At 32.5% G+C, this 23,845-nt stretch overlaps 2 protein-coding genes and 1 long non-coding RNA gene across 3 annotated transcripts; 1 reads left to right on the forward strand and 2 right to left on the reverse strand.

Moving 5' to 3' along the window:
* LOC8279858 (protein YABBY 4) lies at positions 1-3,019 on the forward strand. Its single transcript, XM_015727481.3, has 7 exons — positions 1-326; positions 484-639; positions 784-901; positions 1,955-2,003; positions 2,217-2,292; positions 2,457-2,528; positions 2,637-3,019. The coding sequence occupies exons 1-7, from the start codon at positions 234-236 to the stop codon at positions 2,706-2,708; spliced, it is 636 nt and encodes a 211-aa protein (XP_015582967.1). The 5' UTR covers positions 1-233; the 3' UTR covers positions 2,709-3,019.
* A 5,431-nt stretch (positions 3,020-8,450) lies between these two features.
* On the reverse strand, positions 8,451-11,288 carry LOC125370177. The gene is made up of 2 exons (XR_007216092.1): positions 10,625-11,288; positions 8,451-9,203 (listed from the first exon to the last, which is right to left on the reverse strand). It is a non-coding gene; the product is annotated as an uncharacterized LOC125370177 (long non-coding RNA).
* A 457-nt stretch (positions 11,289-11,745) lies between these two features.
* Positions 11,746-16,535, reverse strand: LOC8279860 (monocopper oxidase-like protein SKU5). The gene is made up of 9 exons (XM_002532529.4): positions 15,931-16,535; positions 15,531-15,640; positions 15,090-15,360; positions 14,856-14,994; positions 13,743-14,109; positions 13,244-13,609; positions 13,079-13,157; positions 12,237-12,436; positions 11,746-12,136 (listed from the first exon to the last, which is right to left on the reverse strand). The coding sequence occupies exons 1-9, from the start codon at positions 16,072-16,074 to the stop codon at positions 12,031-12,033; spliced, it is 1,782 nt and encodes a 593-aa protein (XP_002532575.2). The 5' UTR covers positions 16,075-16,535; the 3' UTR covers positions 11,746-12,030.
* Positions 16,536-23,845: the final 7,310 nt, after the last annotated feature.

A 23,845-nucleotide genomic window follows, 5' to 3' on the forward strand; every position in this document is an offset into this window, starting at 1 on the left:
TTTCTCTTTATTCTACTTGAGCTGCTGCCTCTCTCATATTATATCTAGGAGACCATAGAGATCACCTTTCTTTCACAACTCTCTTCACACACCCACAAAGAAAAGGCAGATCCAAGGTGGTGGTGGTTAAGCTGTCAATCTTATCAATCAATCATATATCAATCAATCAAGAAAGCCCCAATCATCAAATCAATTTTTAAAAGAGTTTGAAAAAGGGTATCTAAAAATACATCATGTCCTCCTCTTCTACACTCTCTTTGGACCACCTTCCTACCTCCGAGCAGCTCTGTTATGTCCATTGCAACATCTGCGACACTGTTCTCGCGGTATTATATTAATTCTTGTCACTAATAATAACCCTATGCTGTGTCTTCAGATTTTTATCACTCTTGCCACTTTTTGCTTATCTTTAATTAGGTATGTTCTGCTTCTTTCCTGATTCATTTGTTTCTCATGAACTTCCTTTGATTTTGGTTTGTACAGGTTAGTGTTCCTTGCACAAGTTTATTCAAGACTGTTACTGTTCGATGCGGTCACTGCACCAATCTCCTCCCTGTCAACATGCGTGGTTTGATTTTGCCATCTGCTAATCAGTTTCATTTGGGACACAGTTTTTTCTCTCCTCATCACAATATTTTGGTAGGGTTATATCTAACGATGATTAAGGCTTTTTCATCTTTTTTTTTTCTTTCTTTAACAAAAAATTAAGACTTCTTTTTATCATACATAAAGCTCATTTCATGTAAATTCTTGCAAATATAATTAACGACAATATTGTTGCAGGATGAGATCCCAAACCCATCTCCAAACTTCTTGATCAATCAAACTAATGTCAATGATTTTAGCATTCCAACTCGAGGAATGACTGATGAGCTTCCAAGGCCACCAGTTATCAACAGACGTAAGATGCATCAATATTCTTCATTCATCATAGCTTTTCTTGTTTTCTTTACTTTATTCCCGCAAGATTTTATCTTTCTTTTTTGTTTTATTTTTTTAATAATGTTTTGCCCAAAATGTTATCCGCACTTTCTCTAACTTTGGCATGTTTCACATTGAAGAATCAAAAACCTTCAGTTATTATCAAACTAAAGATAGATTGCATATTTACCATCTTTTTGTCTATCAAGAATCTATCTTTTAACAGTTGTGAAAAATATATCACTTTGGGGTGTCATTGGTCAATCTATACGCGGATATCCCTTAGCGAATCAACAAAAAGATGGGGTTGGGGTGGAAAGAAGCGTATATACATATTCTGGTTCAATCGTATAAACTGTTGGAAGCCTTTTGGTCTGGTGACGATTAGTGAGGGAGAAAGGACCTTTGCCACATTAATTGAACCCCAAGGACCCTTTTATTCCTGCCATTTTCATCACCTTCCACTCTTGCATAGAAGCCCTGATTTAGTAATGACTTTTCATGTCTACGCACTGTTAAGAGTTAATAACTGTGAAAGAAGTACTTCACGGTGTCAAATGTTCGAAACTTTGAGCTTTATATATAATCAAGAAATCCTTATACTAACTAAACCAAAAAATCACTATAATATCCCCATATGCTAAAAGTTGATCATAAAACTAAAATGAAAGCCTTGCCCTTTGATCATTGTTAGTTCCTCAAGACTACATGTCTCTATCAATACCGAATCTGTGCGTGTGTGTCTATACTGATATAATTATATAAAGCATATTCTTTCTCGCCAATTTAGATATGATATAGTTTTTCTCTTTTTTTTTTCTTTCTCTATCTTAAAGAATCTTTGGAGGGGTGGGTAGATAAAAGGAGATCAGGAGGTGCAGCTAGAATCGGTAATTAAAGTGACAGTAGAGAGAAAGATGATAAGGAAAAGCAAAGATAATAAGAAAAGCAAAATTGCATCGAAAATGTTGTAGACAAGTGATGTTTAATGTGTCTCTCTGTGTGTTATGTCTGCCTTCTGTCTATGTCTCAGCTCCGGAGAAGAGACAGAGAGTCCCCTCAGCGTACAATCGCTTCATCAAGTGAGTAATGATTTCAAAGCATTCACACTTACTTTCTCTCTCTTTCTCTATGTAGATTTTTCTTCCTTTTTTTTCTTATTATTTTGTATTTTAGTTATACATATTTATGCTACTAGTAACTCTAGTATCACTGAAAAGAAATTCTTGTCCAATAGAACTTGCTAAATTTTAAGGAAACAATCAATGGAAGATTTAACACAAAGTAAATTGCAGGGACGAGATCCAACGCATCAAGGCTGGAAATCCTGATATAAGCCACAGAGAAGCCTTTAGTGCAGCTGCTAAGAATGTAAGATCCAAGAAAATTATTTACTTTACCAAATTAGGGTTTTTCTATTCTCTCTTTTTGCTAATTAGGGCTTCTCCAACTTAAGATATTGTAGCTTTGAATCTATGTAGTGCCCAGTGTGTGGGGCTCTTGTATCTGATCCTATTTTGTATTTATCATGTCAGTGGGCCCACTTTCCCCACATTCACTTTGGTCTCATGCCAGATCAGACTGTCAAGAAGACTAACGTGCGCCAGGTGACATATGTGCACCACTCCTTCTCTATTCAGGAAAATGAAGAACACAGAAAATAAATGGCGTTTATATTAATTAAATCTAACATTTTTGCTAATAATTATATGTAGGAAGGAGAAGATGTTATGATGAAGGATGGGTTCTTTGCTTCAGCTAATGTTGGTGTCACCACTCCATACTAATGAATTATAGGAAGTGGAGATGATGTTAGTTTTCTTTGTTCTTCATTAGTTAGTCTTATCTTGATCTAGCTCCAAAAGAAAAACTTCAAAAGGAGAAAAAGAAAAAAAGAAGAAAGAAACTCTCTGTGTCTGTAATTCTGCCTGCAACTAGCTAGTAGTGGCAAAAGATGTCAAGTTCTTACAACTCTAATCACTTCATAACCCGCATCTACTACTAATGTCCTTCTATGTGGAAACTTTATCTACAATGTACGTACTTCTAGATATTAATTTCATCTCCATAATATATAAATCAACCAGTTCTATCTACATATATAGATATGGTATCTGTATTTATGAATTTCCTTTCTCATACCAATTATGCATAATCAATTCTATTAGCCTGATGAAACAGAAGGCATATTGGCGTGGAGGCCTAGTTGCTTGAATGATGTTATTGCTTTATATGCTTTCACTATTAATCCTTTTGTTTTTTTTTTTTCTTGGTTCTATGCCCATTTGTTTGTTATTTCACTTCAAAGTGCATCTTAGATTACACTTGTTTAATATACTTCATTCATAGAAAGTAGTCTGTTTTGAGATGAAAGAAGGAACAATGCATGTAGCATCTAATTGATAGATTCAGTGAGCAGACGTAAAGGTTAGATTGAAAATCCAGGATACAATTTGATGATCTTCAGAATTGAATGACTAACAAATCAGAAAGATTGTGTCAGGAAACAAATAAAGTTGATGGTCACACCCAATTTAGAAAAAAGAAGGAGCTCATGACTTTTGTTAGTCAAATCATCTATAAATGGTCCTTCATTTTTTTTTTTCGTTTTGGCTTATTATACCTGATATGGATTTGCTGCTCTTATCTAAATTAAGATTTTGGCTGTTATTATTGTTATTATTATTGTTCAATATATTTATGGATTTCTTCCGTACATTCTTGTCAGTTGAATACATAATGTTTCAATTCTCAAAAGAGTATTGATGCTTGAACCAGAGTCAATTTTCTGCCATCTGATTGAACATCAAGCTAGCTAGCTAGCTAGGTTTCTCACAGAATCAAAGTAAAAATAGATATTTATGAGGAAAAATATTTACTGCAATAAAAAAGGTCATAATTCTATTATGACGATAATTTAACTAACAATTTAAATAATATTGCAAAAAATTAGAAATTAATAACACTTGTTAAAAAAATAATAACCATATTTATTATAACGTCATTATTTATATAAAAGTGCTTATGATTTTGTTAAAATATTATTAAAAATACTTACACTCCTACTGATGCGTTATTAAAATAATAATATTATTAAATAGAAATGTCATCAATTTCGGCGATACTAATATAAGGTGTCACCATATTAGTAATATATTAAATATAAAGACGAAAACTATAAAGCATCATCATCAAATTAATGATGCTCTCTGTAATACATTGTTAAACTTGACAATCCATTAATATTCTACTACAATAAGGACTCTATTTAAATGCATTATGTTATGCATATATTAATATTCTACTACAATAAATATTCTATTTCAACACGTGTTTATTAAAAGAGTTCATTAACTCAATCACTATAATAAGGAGTCTTTTTTGGTTCTCAATTTTTCTTTTTCCTCGTGTCACATAAATTCTGGACACATTATAATTTTATTTTTGATATTTTTTTTTCAAATTTTTATTTTAATTTAATCTTCAATTAAATTATGTGGAATATATAATCATAGAGTATACATCTGGAAATGATATATGGAATCATCCATGAACTCTCATGTGCGTAGCTTTGTAAATTTTAATTGTGACTTTCATGGCATTAATCCGGTATTAATATTAGGACGCAAATTTAAATCCTTTTCTCTTGTTTCGTCATAAATTTTTAGAAGTTTAAGTGATAATTACATTTCCCACTTTCCACTTATCTCTCTTCAATGCACGTCTCTTCGTGCTCTCAAGACTTATTGCCTTTCCATTTTTTTCACACTACTGTTTTGCTACCGTTTCACTATTTTTTATTTGCCAAAAATCTTCAACACCAGGTACATGACTATATCATTCCTTTTAACTCTTATGATGGAAAATTAATCTTTAGAATTGTTATTACGCCAATGGACTTTTATATTTGTTCTTAGAGCATTAGAACTCTCTCTGCATGTGTTGAAGCCTTTATTTATGTTTCTTTAAATGAGGGTTTAACTCTTTAAGATAAATTGGAATGTAAACTTTAGTCCTTTAATGGTCACATATTATGGCTTGACTTTTTTTTGTCATAGTTAAGAATTCCAAAAATATAATGGAGTAATTTCTTTGGTATTTTAGGGATTTGTTGATTTAGTTACTTATTATATATTATATATTTTATGGGTTGATATGAAATCAATTGTTAGTGTTATGGCCCCTGTTAATGGTAAGTTTTATATAATAATTATTAGATAAAGGGTTGAACATATTATTTTATAATATAAACCTTGAGTTCTTCTCATAAATTCTTTTTTTTTATCAATATAGTTATATTTTTTTCTCTTATATTAAAATACATGTCAATCTAATTATTAATGAAACCTTTAATACTTGTGTTAATAGGTGACAGCTACCAATATAGTTACACAACGTACAACATCTGAAGAACATGATACAAATGTTATTGAAGATGAAGTGTTTACCTTGCTCTTAGGGGAAGATCAATATGGGAGGGTTAAAGGATATGGTCTAGGAGTAACATCATCATAACTATTTGGATCGAAATTTCAGCCAACAAATATAATGCATACTAAAATGGATAACATGTAAAAGGAACTTTCTGAAATACATACACATTATGAAACAAAGATAGCAAACTTGAAAGATGAGCATGAAGGTAAAATGGCAAATATGAAAGCAGATTATGAAAAAAAAAAGTGATTGGGTTGTAAAAAGACATGGACAATTTCCGAATAGAATCTTTTCACTTTAGAAGTTTTATATCAGATGTATGATAATACATATTAAGTATTCATATTAAATTATAAATTATGTAAAGATAATCTTGATTTTTGTGTTAAATAGTTCTTATTTATCATTATGGTATTGTTGCTTTTGCAGAATCAGCCAAATTCTTTAGAATTTGAAGATTCTCAAACTTGAATTAAATGCAAGTATATTATACATTATGAATCTTTATTTTATGATATTTGAAATTGAATTTCTTTTAATTTTAAATTTATCCTAGATGTGTACTTTTATTTTATTGCTCATCATTGATTTCATTATTTTACGTAAATTAAGTTCTTTGTTAGTCATTCTTTCGTCTCAGTTGTTTTTTTTTATACCTTAAAATGGAAAATATAAGCTAATCAATTTATTTTTATTCATTCAAAAATAGGGACTTCGAAGCTGATAGAAGAAACTAAAAACATATGATTCGACATCACTTGCAGAACCGTTCCTAAGTTAATGAATATCAGAAAGTTGTGAAGACATTTTTATTATCTTCAGATATAGTGCTTTTGAATTATGAGATATGGCTATTATATTGTATGCTACTATTAGTATGCTTTTTAATTTTGTAATCAACTTTGATTAACTTCTATTATATAGAACTATATGGTTCTTTTGGATTTTATTTAGAGTAATATATGAATATTGTGTGTAGCACAATTATCAATGATGAATAATCTATAAAATAATTGAGATTTATATAATATGAATGTTATTTCAGTCCATAAATTTTGTAGAGCACACCTAATTTTCGAATCAAAATATTAAATAGCATCACCAAATTTAGCGACACTAATATAAAGAGTACCGACTATTTTAGTATGCTTATCAGAGAGCGTCATCAACTTTAGGTACGTTCATTTTATTGAGTATCTCTAAATTAGAGACAGAAATTGTCATTAATGTCGCTAATATAATGATACAAATTTTATTGAGAGTCTCTAATTTAGAGACGTTTATTCTAAAAAGCATCATTACTTTAGAGATTCAATTACCTAATAGTGTTAGTAAAATTAAAAAAAAAAATCAATTATTCTTTTTGCAATAGTGACAGAAACAAGCATTGCCATATTAATTTAATAACACGGTAAGGAAAAATGTCATAATATTATTTTTATCAATACAAACATTTGCATTGCGATATTATTAGTGACGGTTAATTTAGCAACACAATTTATGACGTTTAGTAATTGTCAGTAATAATTATAGTGATATTTTAAAACGTTTTTAAATAAAAAATTTAGTGTTGCTAAACATATATTTTTTTGTAGTGATTGAAACCAATGATAGGTACGTCAGAACAATGTTTAATTAATATATGCAATAGAAACTAAGAATAAAAAGAAACGAAGAAATCTCTGCTTTAGTTAACATGTTTGTGTTGCTACATTATTTGGACGATCAATACTAAAGCTTATTTTATCAATATCAGTATAAATATCATGCTATAATTACGTTACCATTATCACTTACTATCTCAACTACCTCCAATGGCGAGTACTACCAAGATTATCATTAGTAATGCCAAAATTATATATAGAGATTGTTTGGTATAGCTATCAAAGAACAACTGATAGTTTTTCAGTTCTCAATAACTATGCAAATGTGTTTAGTTAATCTTTCTTAACAACAAATAGTAGTTGCTAGGATATCTCACTCCAATTCACAATAGTTCGAATTTGAAGCTTTTCACCAACAACTCTTAGTTTTAAAATGAATAAATTATATTAACATTTTTATTATTTACTTAATCTTATTTATTATTCTTTTAATTTTAAATTATAATAATTTAATTTAAATTTTTTTACAAAGAAATAATAATTTAAAATATTTCTTATATTTCTTAAAAATACTAATTCAATATTAAAAATAAAAGTATTTTTATTCTCTTTTAATATAACTCTTTTAAAAGAATAAAAATGTGACATTTTAATAAAAAGAAAAAAATTAAATTAATAGCTATATTGGTTATTAAACATATAAACAACAACTATAGATTTTACCAAAGCTCTCACAGAGCAAAGCCTATATGTTTTAGGCCAAAACCCTTCAAAATGTGGATTTTAAATTCTTATAAAAAATATATTTCAAATAACAAGTAATTGAGTACATAGGAGAGATTTCTATTGTCACTATAATGGGCTGAGTTTTAAGTATTCAGTTATCAGCTATTAACTATCAGTTACCGGCTATCAACTACCAGTAATAGCTTAGCCAAATAGGCTTATATATTACATCTTGCCCACGCACTGGCCTGGATGTTGCCATCCCTACTATTCATGATGTCAAGATTGATGATTTTGCAATTGATGCCAAAATTTATTGTCAATTCGTGGCTGAAGTTAGTAATAAAGTTAACCAATGATTCTAATAACTAGAAGCTAGATATCAATATATTGCAAGTACCATTTGCAAAATTTAAGCAAGTGGGCATGACTATATATATTTTTATATATGAAATTTGATGTATATACAAGCATTGATTTAATTTAACATGTTGCTTTTGTGGAAGTATGGTTAGCCGGATTGAGATGCTCCTATATTGAAGTTAAATATAATAGTTATATCTGCAATTTATATTTTTAATTTAAAATCCAACGGTTAAAATATTGTTAAAAATTTAAATTTAAAATATTAATAATTAATAATTTTTTATCAAATAACAAATTTCAACTATTGATTTTGAATCAATAATCAAAATTATATTAACATAACATATCATACAACATACAACTTGAATATGAGAGAATATTAATCCGTGCCAACACTGAAACGTAAATTTGTTTTGCTCATATATAGCCACAACCCTGCTCAGCTTTTAGGCTGAATATTAGATATCCGGGGTTGGTCCCAAGTTGATTGTCAGGGCATGCCCTTTAATAAATCAGTAAATGTGTTAGAAAACAAGCTTGGAAACGGCACCATGAACTACAGAACTGGGCCCAACATTACCTTCTTGATAATGAAACTTACGCAAAGATTTCGCTACTCAAATTTAGCCTAATAATATCACCTCAAACAAAGGCTTTCCAAAAGGCGAAAATGGCGGAAGAAACAGTGTGTTTTCTCTATGCCTGTATTCCTCAGTCCAAGATTGTGGGGTCAAATACATTTGAATGTTTATACTAGATTAGCATGACTTGCAAAGTTGAATATCAACTCGAGTTTGATTCCTGTGGCGAGCACTCAGAGTGCAACTCCTGAATGCACAACTAAATGCGCAAAATGTACCTGAAAATCAGCCAAAGAAAGTGGATTAGCTGAGGTGGGTATAAAGTTGGCTTAGACACTGTTGTACCTCTGATTTAAACTAAAAAGAAAAAAGGGAGGTTGAAGTAACGCAAATGATGTATATATATAAAATAAATATGCAAAACTATAACCGAAAGGATACTTGAAACACTCTCCAACATCAAGCACTGTATTTATGGAGAAAAAAGAGGTTGCAATAGACCTCCCCACTACTCCTCAACACTGTAAAAGCCATTTCCTGAGAAGTTTGCTTTGTTCTTCCATTTTCACTATCAAAAGTGAAACAAAATGCATGTAAGGAAATGTTCAAGTCTAACATGCCAAACAGCATTGCAGCTTTTTACGAAGTATGTGTCCATAATGCAGCATGTGAAAAGAAGTGTTGGTAACTTTTTTTTTATTTTTTCTTTCAGATTCAGAATGTGTCCACCTGCTATGCAGCCAAAAAATTAAGTACATCAAGAATAAATTAAGAAATTGGAAGATTTAAGCTAAGAGTGCAGAAAATATAAGTCCTTAAAGCTAACTAAACAGAGCAGATTCTGCAAAGCAAATGCTACAGTGTTTTCCACTGTTTAACTACAGGCAATATGCACATTTCATATGCATCCTTGCTTTAATACATCCTCCATACAAAGAAGTCTTGTTTCTCTGAACTCGGCAACTCAAGATAGAAATTATAATTTAGAACCAAATGGTGTCAAGAAAGTCATCTTTTTGGGGATGCAGCAAAGGCATTCTTGAAATCAAACGGCTTAACATAATGTATTATTCACATATATTTGACAAGTGATTAATAGTGCAGGGCATGGTACCTTGCCTTCCTTTGTGGGCTTTGGACCACCACGTGTCTCTCATAAACAGTCTCAAAATCAGGGTCAGAGGTCAGATTATCACATGGCTATGAGCTAGTCTTAGCAAAGCCTCCTTTAAACATATAGGTACTTCATATGCATGCAACCCCTATTATTATTTTCACATTGCATGTAGTTTATCAGAAATATATAACATGCAATGCAAGTGTTCCAAATTCTTATGTACTTCTAGACACAGTATCAACAATCAGATTCAGATACATATGTTTGGATTTCCCAAGAGATTCATGGGTTAATGCAGCCTTAAATGAAATGGAGTAATTGAGCCAACGAGCCCAGCACTCCCTCCAATGTGTAAAGGGAGCAAATGGACATGGTGATCCAGCTGGGCTAGCTGCACCTAAGCAGGTGGTAGAAGGGACCACCTGCGATCTAAAAAGAGACATGAATTTTCCAGCTAGATTATCATCTTCTTCCACAAACTGGTTTGAAGATGGCAGTGGGCCTTGAATGTCTTGCATTTTCTGCTTGTCCATTTCACTTTCCAGTCTGTTCATTCACCAACTTTTTCAACCATGAAAAAATAGGACATTCACCTCAACCAGGCTGTGAGAGATATATATACTGATTTTACATGTTACATATAAAAAGGAAGGCAGCTAATGGTCATAAAAGAATCCAATCCCTTGCGTGAAAGTGTGATTTTGGATCAAAATTTAAAAATCGTTAAGAAGTTGAATTCGGCTCAACCAGCTTATCCCATTTTTAGTCAAACTTAGATCACATGGCAGCTGAATTGGCGTCTGCTATTATGAGTTAGTTTGATTAACTACAGTTAAAAATCAAGAAAAAAAATAAAATTAACCTAATAATACCTCACTCCTCTGTCATTTGTTATACCTCTTTCTCACCAATCGCAGATTCTTCTTTTATTTTATTTTTCAATTGAAGCAATTCTTTACTATCAAAGCAACTCTCTCTCTCTCTCTCTCTCTCTCTCTCTCTCTCTCTCGTGATTTTAGAGATGGAAAATGGCGTATGTGTTTGATTTGGGGCATTAGGGTTTATTTGAGTAAGAAAAGAGCTGGTTAAGATCTCTCTCTCTTTTTAATTGCAGGAGGATAAAGAGTTCAGCCTCAGTAACGTCTTTGTTCTTCCTTAATCGCTATACTCTTCTTTTTCAAAGCCGAATCTCCAACAATATTAACGACAGTCTCGATATAGAAAAAGCAATAGATAGAGAGATTAAATAAGTTAGATTAAAGGTGCATCCAAAAAAACGATGCGAGAGACAAATTAAGAAAGTTCAATCATAATTTTATCCAGTTATAATCTTAGGGTTTTCTTTTTCTTTTTCTTTTCCTTTTAAATATTTAGTAATTTAACTCAAGTTTATTAGTTTTTTAAAAATAACATGGCAATATATTTTTATAACCAACTAAATAAATAATGCCAAATCATCTGCAATGTCATCTATTTTTAACTATGTCATCTATTTTTAACTAATAGAAAGAATAGGCTACCATTTCATTCAATTCATAAATCAGGTCAATTTTTAATATTTTCTCCATTCTATACTAATTATCTATTTTTAGCAGTCCATTTAGATTAAAAATATATTTAATAGACTTAATTATACATAAGAAATAGTTAAAACAGATTAAATTATCTTAAAATTACTTTGAATATATAAAAATAATAATTAATTAAATTTTTTTTTCTTTGAAAAATTTAGTTAGTATGAAATAAAAAAAGTAATTTTTAAAGTTTAGGCCGATATTTCGGTTACACGTTTTAGATTTTTATTATCATTCCCCCAAAGAACAGTAGTTTTGAAGAAATGCTTGTCTGCCGACCACATAAATATGAGGGAAAAAACCTGATGTCCCAAGTAGAAGGGGCTATTGTTGGTATCAAAGGTTCCTGTTTTAGACAGCAATCGAATATCCTCTGTAATTAAAAGAGAATAAGTATGCAAGTTTAGAAGAAAAAGGCATGAATTTTACTACATCCGCAGGTAGCTAATTGTATTGAAAATTTTGATGAATTGTCATCAGGACATAAATTACAAGTATTAAAAGAATGATGATCCAAATAAATTAAACAAACAAGGAACTCATGGAAAAGATTCTAAAATAATACATGTCAAAATCACCGAAAAATACTCTTATCAACAAGACTAGAATTACACACCTACCACCCAAAAGTCACACCCACAAATCGCACCAAGAACACAGCCTCCAACATGCAAGACAGGCAGCAAACCATCCCATACCAACTATCAGCTGAAAATGGACATCACTGCAGAGGCAATCATCAGCAAAGCGAAGAGTAGCTTCGATCTATCACCCTTGATCGATACGGCAAAAGAAGAGATATCTTGTGGCCTGGAAAGGAAAAAAGTAGAAGCAGAATCAGATTTCACATTTCTTAGATCACTGGGAGAAGGGGGAAAGAAATAAAAGCAAAAAGTATATTAGTCTGTACTTCTGCAATTTGCTGAGAGCACCACAGTAGAGGGCATTTTCTGGTAGGGGCAACTCTGTTTTATTGGTTGCCTCTGGATTCACAACTCTGACATATGTTTCTTGTCCAAGATACCACGAGTCCAGGTTTTCTGTTCTGAGGTTCCAGACTCCAACATTGTCAAGAGATACCAAAATAGCTGCCCACGCTCCAGGATAAACCTAAGCATAATATCACGATTTGCATTTAGATCAATAGTTGATATAGGCGAAATTTAAAAGAACAATTATTATGAAACTTTGCTAGAAATAGGTGATAGAACTACAAATTGAGTACTTTCAAGAATCTCATGGTTTGATGCTCAAATTAAAATTCATGAAATGAAATATGATCAACTCCCATATGCTATCAGGTAACTCTATGGTTAAGGACTTTGCGGGGGAAGATTTCTCGCAAAACCATGAAAACAATATATAAAATAACATTATATTAAGCTCAACAGTAAAATTTAAATGCATTCAATCTGAAAGCAATGAGTGCGATTCTGTCAGCTAACAGCTTCTAACCATAGGCTATGTAATAATCCATAATGGGATATACAACCAGCTCTGCCATAGTTATATGGTAGGCTAGTGAATGTCTCAACTGCACCAGCACATACTGACTTCACCAACTACAAGCATAAGCAAGCCTAATTTCTTCAAGATGCGAATTTCTAATATCTATGCCAGTCCCTTCAAAAGCAACATATATATCTATATATATATATATATACACACACGTTTGTTAGAAAACCAGTGTAAAGGAAACCGATGGCAAAATCTATGAGTTGATCCATGCTTCTTGAGGAATAAACAACATACCTGTACTGTGGAGCGTGCAATGCCATCCCATTTGTTATATGTGCCCCGGCTGTTTTCTGACCATTCGCCATAATCCATTCTGAAATAAATTGATCGAATAGCAGGTGATTTAAATGCACACTTTCAAAACTTAAATGAGATGGTAAACGGCAAATGAATTCCTACCCTACAACAAAAAATGCATATCCACTCATGTGATAGCTTTGCATCTTTGTATCATTGTTCTGTAGGATGACTTCCATAAATCCTCTGTATGTTCCATTAATTACTGAAGTTTCCATTTTAGGTGGTCCTGTGAGTGGCTTAGTAGGAAAATCAAGCTTATATACTCCCTTTACTTTAAATTGATCTGCAAGCCTAATTGGAGTGGAAGGATTGACAAATGATATCCCACTCAGAGTGGTCCTTTTTTTCCCATTAATCGTCACTGGTGGCTTATTTTTCAACAAATACACTTCAGTCACATTGATTGAGCCATATCTAAATGAACCTTGAGGGTTAGGGCGTGCACCACTTGCAGACACATTCCATCTGCATAATTTGAGCACATGATCACCAAACGTTTAAGTTAGAGTACAAAGGAATTCCTACACAGAAAGAAGATTCTTTAATACTATGAAGCTAATTCATGAGAAAAATATGCAACGGTACCTAAAACACAAACCTGATAGATCGTGCCTGGTTCATTGAAAAGGTTTTATCAAACTCATCATTTGGTGCATCCGGAAGAGGGCCCTTTGCCTTTCCTTTGGAATTTGTATAGTGCAAGACAGCAACCCCCGTAACCCTTCTCCACTGAGATTCATTCACAAACCTGGCACTAGCTACAATGTAGTAATCAGAACTTGCATTCTGATCCATTGTTACCAAGAATGAAAAGGACTGTCCTACATGAATATCTAAGCTAGTATAATTTTGCTGCACTGTATATGATCCCTCTGACTCTGCTAAAAGCAAGTTATGGTTTTGGATCCTGAAATTCAAACTAGTTGATGTTCCAACATTGTGTACGCGAAGGCGATAGGTCTTCCCTGTTCAACATAGCAAATTCATCATTTAAATTACAAAAGTGAGCTTCGCGAGCTACTTCATAGCCAAAAAAAATCACAAAATAATTAATGAAGCTTTAGAGTGACAAGAACTAGGTATGTGTATGCATTAATGTCATGGATCAATAGGTAATTTATACAATTATCCTTAAAAGGCAAGGGGAAGCATTAGAAAACCCTTTTCCTTGAAACAGGTAAAGTTAAAAAGAAATTTTTGTTTTCCACTAAACTTGGAGGCATTTGACAAGCAGCAAGATATGCTGGTCCTCAACATCTATACCAGTATCCCAAAAACATTTATAGGAAGAGAAGAGAACATAAAACCAGCATATCCATTTACATTTGCATTGCCATATTCATTCAGTTGGCAATATTTCTCACAATAATTATCAGATATGATACAGACAACTTTTGTAAATAAGAAAACGAGGAAGCAGTCCCTAAAGTTATATAGGGATGGAGAACAATAATGGCTGCTCAGAAAAAAGAAAACATATTGCTATGAAATTTGAAATGTGCATAACTAGTTCAAGAAACCAATATAGCACAGAACAATTAACATGCCATTAAGCAAGGGCACACATGCCAGATGTGGAAAGGATGAAAATAAATCCAGTAAGCATACAAGCTATGTCTCCTTCAAACAGACAGAAACAAATTCCATTGAGTAATAGGACAAAAACATTGATAGAATCTTCATTGAAAGCATCTTATATACAAAAAATTACCTGGTTGGACTTCAATAGTTTCATAGTCAATGCTGTCAGGAACAAGTGTAGTGTTATATTGGTAAGGGCCTTTGCCATTAATAAGAACTCCATCTGGCATCCCAAGATCTTTCCCTGCATCAAGGGCCTTCCTCAAAGCCTACACTCCAGAAATAAACCAGCATCAAACATCTTACTTTGCCACTTCTACTAGCAAAACAGGTATATAAATTCAACATTTTAACAGATACTAACCGTGTGGTTCCTTTTGTACCAATCACCAATCAAAATGACAATGTCCCCATGCGGTGTATCAAAAGGAATTGAAATAACAGCTCGGTTGTTTATAATAAAGCCACCATATCCACCTGAAGCTCTCTGCATATGAAGAGAAGGGAAGTAAAAGAAGCTGCCAATCTGATCCTTAACCTGAAACTGGTAAGTCCAGTTCCACTTTGGAGGAATTGGACAGTTAGTGCCAGGAAGTCCATCTTGCCATGAACTTCTCCTTTGTTGAATTCCAGACCTATCAGACACATCAAGTTCCATAAACTGAAATTAGTATATATTCTATGTTCTGGTTTCATTACAAAGTTTCAACAGGAACTACAAAGTTTTTAACGCTAAGTCGCTTTGAATATTCAAATTTCCAACTGAAAAAGCAGAACAAAAATTGCAATGAAGCAATAGTCCTACCAATGCATGAGAAGATTCTCGTCCAATTTGTTTCTAACATTGATAACGACATTGTTGTTAGTGGTCACATTTATAGTAGGACCAGGAAACTTGCCATTTATAGCAATAACCTGCAAAGCAATGCACAATTTGTAAGCATTGACTATAACCCTTCTAAAGCATTTCAAAATCAATTACAAGCTCATATTACTATAGCAGCTAAATCTAGAGCTTTTAGCTAAAAATGTCACTGCATAAGCAAACTAAGCAGATCTGAAGCTGAAGATAGAAACTTGATAGTTTATAGAGCAATCCCATTCCTCAAATATTAAAATTAAGCAGAAACAAACTAGAAAATTCACTGAAAGTAGTATAGAAACAAGATAAAATGTAGAAAAAGTAAGAGATCTAGTGAACCAACCTGTTGGGGCACACCAAGAGGAGAAGCTTCTATATAAGAGACCTCAAAATTGTAGGAAACAAAAGGATCTTCAGCTGAACACAAACTAAGAAGCAAGCAAATGTGGATAAGGAGAAACAAAGCAAAGAACTTGCACAAAGCCATTCTTTTAAGAAAAAAAAAAATCTTTTGGTGTTTGAATACAAGAATACAAAAAAAAATAAAAATTAGAACCCAGTATTTGTTAAGCTTTTTAGTTTTGCTTTACATTATCAGATAAAGAGGAGAAAGAAGAAGGAAGTAGAGCTTAGCCTCTAAAGAGAGAATATTTTGGAGAGAGAGAGAGAGAGAGAGAAAGCAAGAGAAATTAAACGGCTTTATTTTTCACTTTAGGACTATTATGAGCTATGTTGTGTACTGTAGTGAAGTAAAGTGGTGGTTTTTTTGGGACAAGTTAATGGAAGGAAATGAGTGTCAAGTTGGATTTGGGCCTTTGAGCGAGTGATCCCCAGGCTCTTTTGTCGGTCACCAGTCAGCATTCACATGAAAATGAAAGAGAAGAAAAATATTAAAAACAAAAATAAAAGATTCAATTTATATATATATATGCTCTGGAGAGAAGAGAAGAAGAGGGTGACAGCCAATAGCCAGTTCACAATTTGAGAAGAACATTCAAAATGAACATGGGAAAAACATATCATTATTTACAGATACACACGCGTAGATAGAGAAATTCAATGTGTTCCTTTTTTTTTTTGTTTCTTTTTTGACTATTGTCTCTTAAAGATTATGGAGGAAAAAGAAAAAAGACAAACCCATAACGTTCATATCCTGTAAAGGAAAACAAAAGAAAGAATTGGCAACCATTATTATTTTTTTTTCTTTTCCAGGCTATGAATGTTCAAGAGCCATTTTGTGGACCCCATTTCATAAATACAGCTTTTGCCCCTTTTGGGGAGGTAACTGTGTATGTGCGCTGAGAGAGAGAGAGAGAGAGAGAGAGAGAGAGACCAGTTTTACCTAATAACCGTTTGATTGGATTTATTTATTCCAAATTGGGCCCTTAACTATACGTCTTATAGCACATTAGCACCTGATTCTTTTTTGTTTTTAATCGGGACCTATTTTTTCAAAATCAGTACAAATCAACCCTTCCATTAGTTTTTTCCTAGTGGGCATACGGGAACTACTATCTAACTACTAAAAAATAAAATAATATTATATTGCCCAAATTGGCATGTGGGACCCAGTTTCCCTTTTTCCGCTCTTTTTCTTGCTCTACTTTCTTCCCTCCATTTCCTTCTTTTGTTTTTTAATTCTACAGCTATAACAACAAAATGGAACCTATTATGCTATTGTCCTTAAAGAGATGCAATTGAGAAATGGAGACAGCAAAGGGAAAGGATGTTAGTGTTTGGTGTAATATTAGTGATGGAGCCACCTATTTATAGACCATTCTTTGGTACTTAAATTTATTGGTAGCAATAATTTTTACTCTTTTATGTGCTAAACTAAAATATATATTATTTAATTATAGATCCTGAATTTATTAGTAACAAAAGTTTTCACTCTTGTCAGGAGCTTATATACCAAATTAAGATATCAGTTGATAAATCATTTAATAACATAACGTGAACTGTGGGGCATCAAAATTCTAAACTACAAATCAATTTTTACTTGATTTATCTATCTCCTCTCTCAAATATATTTTTATTTTTCTCCTTCTCACCCAACCAAACAAAAAGGTATTTTTTGAAACTTCTTTTTTTATCATGCACCTCAACATACCGAATATTATAAACCTAAAAGAAAAAGGCTATGTGTGTATTATTTTCTTAAACAACAAAATAACCCTATAAATTGCTGAATACTTGGGGTTTGGAGGTTCGGTTCATGAGCGGACAACCAACGTGGATTCAGAAGATTTGTCTTTTTTACCTCGAGATGCCAAGGGTTTAAACAGTGGATCCTATATTGAGTGATCCCTAGCAGCACCGCAATGCCAAAATTGGACCAAGCCTCTGCAAAGGTTTTATGCATGGGACCATTTCTTTTGTTGTTCAGCATTATTATTCTTCCACCATCCGGTGGTTGTTTTTTCTTACCTGCACTCCTCAGTAAAGACACTGCTTCGTAAATATAAATATTTTATATTTTAATATTAAAAATTAATTAATTAAAATTAATAAATATATATTAATTACATTAAATTAACCGGTTTTAAGAAATTCAAACCATCAACTGTTACATTTTTTTTATAAAATAAATTAAGTTTGAATATAATATGTTTGAAACATTAGATTTGGATCATATGTTGTGTTGATTTATATGCATCTTATTACATGAGTCTTAGTTGTCTTATGTGATCCAAAAGTCAATTGCATCTTGAAAATTGAATTTTTATTGATAATTAATCATTTATTCGTACGTTGGACGATCATTATTATTATATAATTATAAAATAGAATTTATAAATAAAATTTAATAGAATTTTTAATTTTTAATATTTATTTATCATGTTTTAAAAATAATAGTAGATTATATATTTTTAATTGTTCTTCTTAATTTTTTAATGTTTTAAGATTATATTAGTGTATTAATATAAAATTATTCTAAAATTATTTATTAATATAAAATTATTCTAGAAATATTTATTAATGAATTCCGAATATTATATAAATCAATACTATCAATGTAATTGATGTTACTATTTTCTATAATTAGAAATTATTATATAATCAAATATTAATTTATTAATGAATATAAGATTTAAAATATTACTTTTTAGAATTATAATTATTATCTAATTAGTATAATATTAAAATATAATTATTATATTATTTTATAGGATAATCATTATCTAATTAGAAAACTAATCATTATGAATATATTATTTCTTAGGATTGGAATCAGTGTTTAATTAGGAATGTAACTTATTAATCAATAAATTAATAAAATAATTATAAAATTACACATAAGTGTCAAAAATAAATATAAATCTCAAAATAAAAAATTTAAATGTCAAAAAAAGGGACATATATTAAAAAGAATTTAGATTTCAATATATATATATATATATATTATCTTGCTTTCTTAATCTTTTATTGGTAATATTTTATTTTTTATCTTACGTAGCAATGAATCACCTAGCAAGATAGACAAATACCTGGTACAGTGATCCTCAGAAAAAATATATAAGAAACAAATAGTAAAGTGTAAAAGTATTGGATGAATGTCAAATACCTCAAAGTATAGTGCTAAATTGGTCCTTATTCTCCTGTGAATAGGACTTCTCTCCTTATATATAGAATGTTAGTATTCTAGCCGGCTCTATTGTTTATCATGTTCGGATTTGATCTTTTAATTGGGATGAAAATATTGTTCGTAATTCTTTTACTGGTCAAGAATTTTTGTTTTCTTATAACTTGGATACTAATTTATTATTACTCTGCATTGTTCGGATTTCTTCATATGGACTGTGTGCGGTTTATGGGTAGTTATCACTTAAGTAAGTTCGATTGTTGCTTTCTTGCCATTCTCCTGAATTTGAGTCTCTTGCTTGTCCAGTGCAAAAAAATTTAAGATTGCAATTCTTTAACCTTCTAAAATTAATTCAGAATTTAAAATTTTGAAAAAAGGGTTGTAAAAGAATAAATAAAACAAACAAATGGGTGGAGCAAAAGATCTAACGGAAATGCTTGAGCATGTTTCACAGTATCAGGTTTTAACTTTTTATGGTTACATAATTACATGATTCCAAAGGATCTACAATTCTATTCATATATGCAAGTATAAGTTCTGGATATTTTTTTTGTTTCCACTGCACAAATTGCACTATTATCAGTCACCAAAAATGTTGATATTTAGGGAGTTTGTATCTCTCTCACATTATTAAGTTATTAAATTTGAGGAGTATTTCTCCCACGTTACTAAGTTAACAATCTTGAGGTACCTTCCAAGCCTATATAATAGAAGTCTCACTTTATTATTCATTCATTTCAAAAATAAGAGAAAAATATTAAAGAGTTAAGCAATTCTTTTCTCCTATTATAAAGAGAGAATTTTAATATTTTCTCCTTAATAAATAGAGAGATTGTAACTTCTATTATTTTCTTATAATGAAATTCTTCTATCCTTGCCCGTGGTTTTTATCCTAATTTGTTTAGGGGTTTTCCATGTAAATCTGTGTATTCTATTGTGTATTTTATTTTTCTTTATCTTTATTTTCTCAAATTATTAGCTGTGATTTTGCTCTATCAGGTTAATATTTTTCTACAATTGGTATCAGAGCTTTGGTTGGCAAGAAATTCCTTAAAATCCTAGTGTGCTCTATAGTTGCAGCTTAGTCTGATCTTTCACATCAGAAAAGGGTTTCGAGGTTTCTTTGGTGCAAAAGAGCTTGTGTGGAGTAGTGAGAACACTTACAATCTAGGGAAGGTTCTGTGTAAGGAGATTGGTACTTAAGAGGTCCGCTTATGACCCTCCAGTCTTTCCTGGGAACTTACCTAGTGAGTTGTGTTCATTACTGCGGTTCATTTTTACAAGCTAAAAGGCATTGTTTGTGATAGAAGCAATGGCGACAAAGTTTGAGATTGAAAAGTTCAACGAGAGTAATTTCTCACTGTGGAAATTAAAGATAAAGGATGTATTGAGAAAAGACAATTGTCTTGCGGCTATCAGTGAATGACCGACAACACTCACAGATGATAATAAGTGGAACGAGATGGATGGAAATACTATTGCAAACCTTCATTTGGCACTTGCAGATAGAATCTTGCCCAGCAAAGAAGAAAAGAAAATGACAAAGGAGATTTGGGACCACCTCACTAGACTGTACAAGGCCAAGTCATTACACAACAAAATTTTTCTTAAGAGGGAACTTTACACCTTAAGAATGTCAGAATCTACTTCAGTGATAGAACACCTTAATGTCTTGAATACTCTATTTTCTTAACTCACATCTTTGGACTATAAAATAGAGTTATAAGAACGTGCAGAACTTCTACTCCAAAGTCTACCTGATTCGTATAATCAACTCATCACTAGTTTGACAAATAATGTTGTTACTGAAATTCTAATTTTTGATGATATAGCAGTCGTTATTCTTGAAGAAGAAAATCGGCGAAGGAACAAGGAAGACAAGCAAGCAGGTTCACAACAGGTGGAAGCCTTGATGGTGATGAGAGGAAGATCAACAGAACATGGCCCAAATAGGAGTCACAATCATGGTAGATCAAAATCAAAAAGTAAGAAGAATTATAAATGCTACCACTGTAGTAAGAAAGGTCATCTGAAGAAGGATTGTTGGAGTCTGAAGAATCCCAATCCTCAAAGGAATGTAGCATGCACTCCGAATAATGGAAATGTATTGTGTTGTGAAGCAGCAATATCAACTGAGAGCAGGAAGAGATTTGCTGATGTATGGCTTCTTGACTCAGGAGCAACTTATCACATGACCTCTCGAAGAGAATGGTTCCATTATTACGAACCTATCTTAGGAGGATTTGTGTATAGTTGTGAAGATAATGCCTTAAAGATCATAGACATTGGAACCATCAGGTTGAAGATGCACGACGGTACAGTCCGCACTATTCAAAGAGTGCGACATGTGGAAGGTCTGAAGAAGAATTTGTTATCTTTGGGACAACTGGATGATCTTAATTGCATCATCAAAGTTCAGAAAAGGAATCATGAAGATTAGCCGAGAAGCGCTTGTAATTATGAAAGGAGAAAAATTTGTTGCTAATTTGTATATGGTTTTTGGAGAGACCGTGCATGAAGCAGAAGCATTTGTTGTTTCAAGTAGTTCGAGCGAGAGATCTGCAATGGTATGGCATCAGAAGCTTGGACATATTTCTGAACAAGGCATGAAGGTTCTTGCTAAGAAAAATCTACTTCCTGGTCTTACAAAGGTGTCATTACCCTTTTGTGAGCATTGCATAACAAGCAAGCAGCATCAACTACAGTTCAATACATCCAATTCTAGAAGCAAGAATGTTCTAGAATTAGTTCACTCTGATGTATGGTAAGCACTGGTTTCATCACTAGGAGGAGCTAAGTACTTTGTGTCCTTCATCGATGATTACTCTAAGAGATGTTGGGTATATCCTATCAAGAGCAAGGGAGATGTATTTGCAGTTTCAAAACTTACAAAGCACGGGTTGAACTTGATTCAGCCAATAAGATCAAGTGTTTGAGGACAGATAATGGAGGAGAATATACAGGTAATGAATTTGATAGCTTTTGCAAGCAATAAGGCATCAAGAGGCAGTTCACTACGGCATACGCTCCTCAATAAAATGGAGTAACAGAGCGGATGAACAGAACTCTGTTAGAAAGAACTAGAGCAATGTTCGAAGCTGTAGGCCTGAATAAGGCATTCTGGCTGAAGCAGTTAACACCGCCTGTTATGTGATTAACCAGTCTCCATCTACAGCAATTGATCAAAAGACACCGATAGAGATGTGGACTAGGAAGCCAGTTGATTATTCAAACCTCCATATATTTGGAAGTCATGTGTATGTGATGTATAATACCCAAGAAACTACAAAGCTAGATTCAAAATCCAGGAAATGTTTGTTCTTGGGATATGCTGATGGTGTGAAGGGGTATCACCTGTGGGATCCCACTGCCCACAAGATTATAATAAGCAGGGATGTAATCTTCTTAGAAGATAAATTGAAGGGAGAAGATGATAGCACTTCAAAAGAAAATTCAGAGACTACAACTGTATAGGTGGAAAGAAAGTCTACAGAAGAAGATTCTTCTGTAGCAGCACCAGAGCACGAAGAGGAAAAACTAGTCGAATTTGAAGAGCCAGTGGAGTTTGAAGAGTCAGAACTTAGAAAGGGAAAACGTAAAAAATTTACACCAACCTGGTAGAAAGATTATGATATAGGTAGCAATATTGCATAACTGTCTTCTAACTGAGGAAGGGAAGCCATCAACTCTCCAAGAAGCAATGAGCAGTTCAGATGCATCTGAGTGGATGGCAGCAATGCAAGAAGAGATGAAAGCTCTGCATAAGAACAAGACTTTGGAGCTTGTGCCACTACCTCAAGGAAGAAAGGCTATTGGCAACAAATGGGTATTTAAGATTAAAAGAAATAGTGATGATCAAGTGGAGCAGTTTCGTGCAAGAATGGTGGTGAAAGGATAGCTCAGAAGAAGGGGGATTGACTTCAACGAAATATTTTTTCCTGTGGTTCGATTAACAACTGTTCGAGTAGTCTTGGCGATGTGTGCTATATTTGACTTACATCTAGAGCAGCTAGATGTGAAAACATCTTTTCTTCATGGAGATCTTGATGAAGAAATTTATATGCTCCAGCCATAAGGTTTTGAAGAAAAAGGAAAGCGGAACTTGGTTTGTAGGTTGAACAAATCTCTATACGGTCTAAAGCAAGCGCCGAGGTGTTGGTATAAGAGATTTGATTCCTTCATCATGAGCCTTGGATACAACAGACTTAATGCAGACCCTTGTGCATATTTCAAGAGGTTTGGTAAAAGTGATTTTATTATCTTACTGTTGTATGTAGATAACATGTTGGTAGCAGGCTCCAACAAAGATCATATTGAATAACTAAAGGCACAGTTGGCTAGAGAATTTGAAATGAAGGACTTGGGACCAGCAAACAAGATTCTAGGGATGCAAATTCACCGAGATAGAAACAATAGGAAGATTTGGCTTTCTCAGAAAAATTATTTGAAGAAGGTCTTGCGACGCATCAATATGCAAGATTGGAAGTCAATTTCTACCCTTAGTTCAAATTATCCTCCAGTATGAGTCCTAGCAGTGAACAAGGAATGATGGAAATGTTTTGAGTACTGTATGCATCAGTAATGGGGAGTTTAATGTTCGTGATTATTTGTACACGACCAGACATTGCACATCCAGTGGGAGTAGTAAGTTAGTACATGGCGAATCCTGGCAGAG

The sequence above is a fragment of the Ricinus communis genome, chromosome 5 (genome assembly GCF_019578655.1).
Source record: "Ricinus communis isolate WT05 ecotype wild-type chromosome 5, ASM1957865v1, whole genome shotgun sequence".
Classification (NCBI taxonomy): Eukaryota; Viridiplantae; Streptophyta; class Magnoliopsida; order Malpighiales; family Euphorbiaceae; genus Ricinus; species Ricinus communis.

Bases quoted from the DNA above. Each gene is read 5' to 3' on its own strand.
- LOC8279858 (XM_015727481.3), top strand. From the start codon at position 234: ATGTCCTCCTCTTCTACACTCTCTTTGGACCACCTTCCTACCTCCGAG. The intron at 327-483 runs GTATTATATTAA...TGGTTTGTACAG, and splicing joins TCTGCGACACTGTTCTCGCG to GTTAGTGTTCCTTGCACAAG. The intron at 2,529-2,636 runs GTGACATATGTG...AATTATATGTAG, and splicing joins AGAAGACTAACGTGCGCCAG to GAAGGAGAAGATGTTATGAT.
- LOC8279860 (XM_002532529.4), bottom strand. From the start codon at position 16,074: ATGGCTTTGTGCAAGTTCTTTGCTTTGTTTCTCCTTATCCACATTTGC. The intron at 15,361-15,530 runs GTAGGACTATTG...TGTGTCTGATAG, and splicing joins GAGAATCTTCTCATGCATTG to GTCTGGAATTCAACAAAGGA. The intron at 14,110-14,855 runs GTAATTTTTTGT...TATGTTGAACAG, and splicing joins AACTATTGAAGTCCAACCAG to GGAAGACCTATCGCCTTCGC.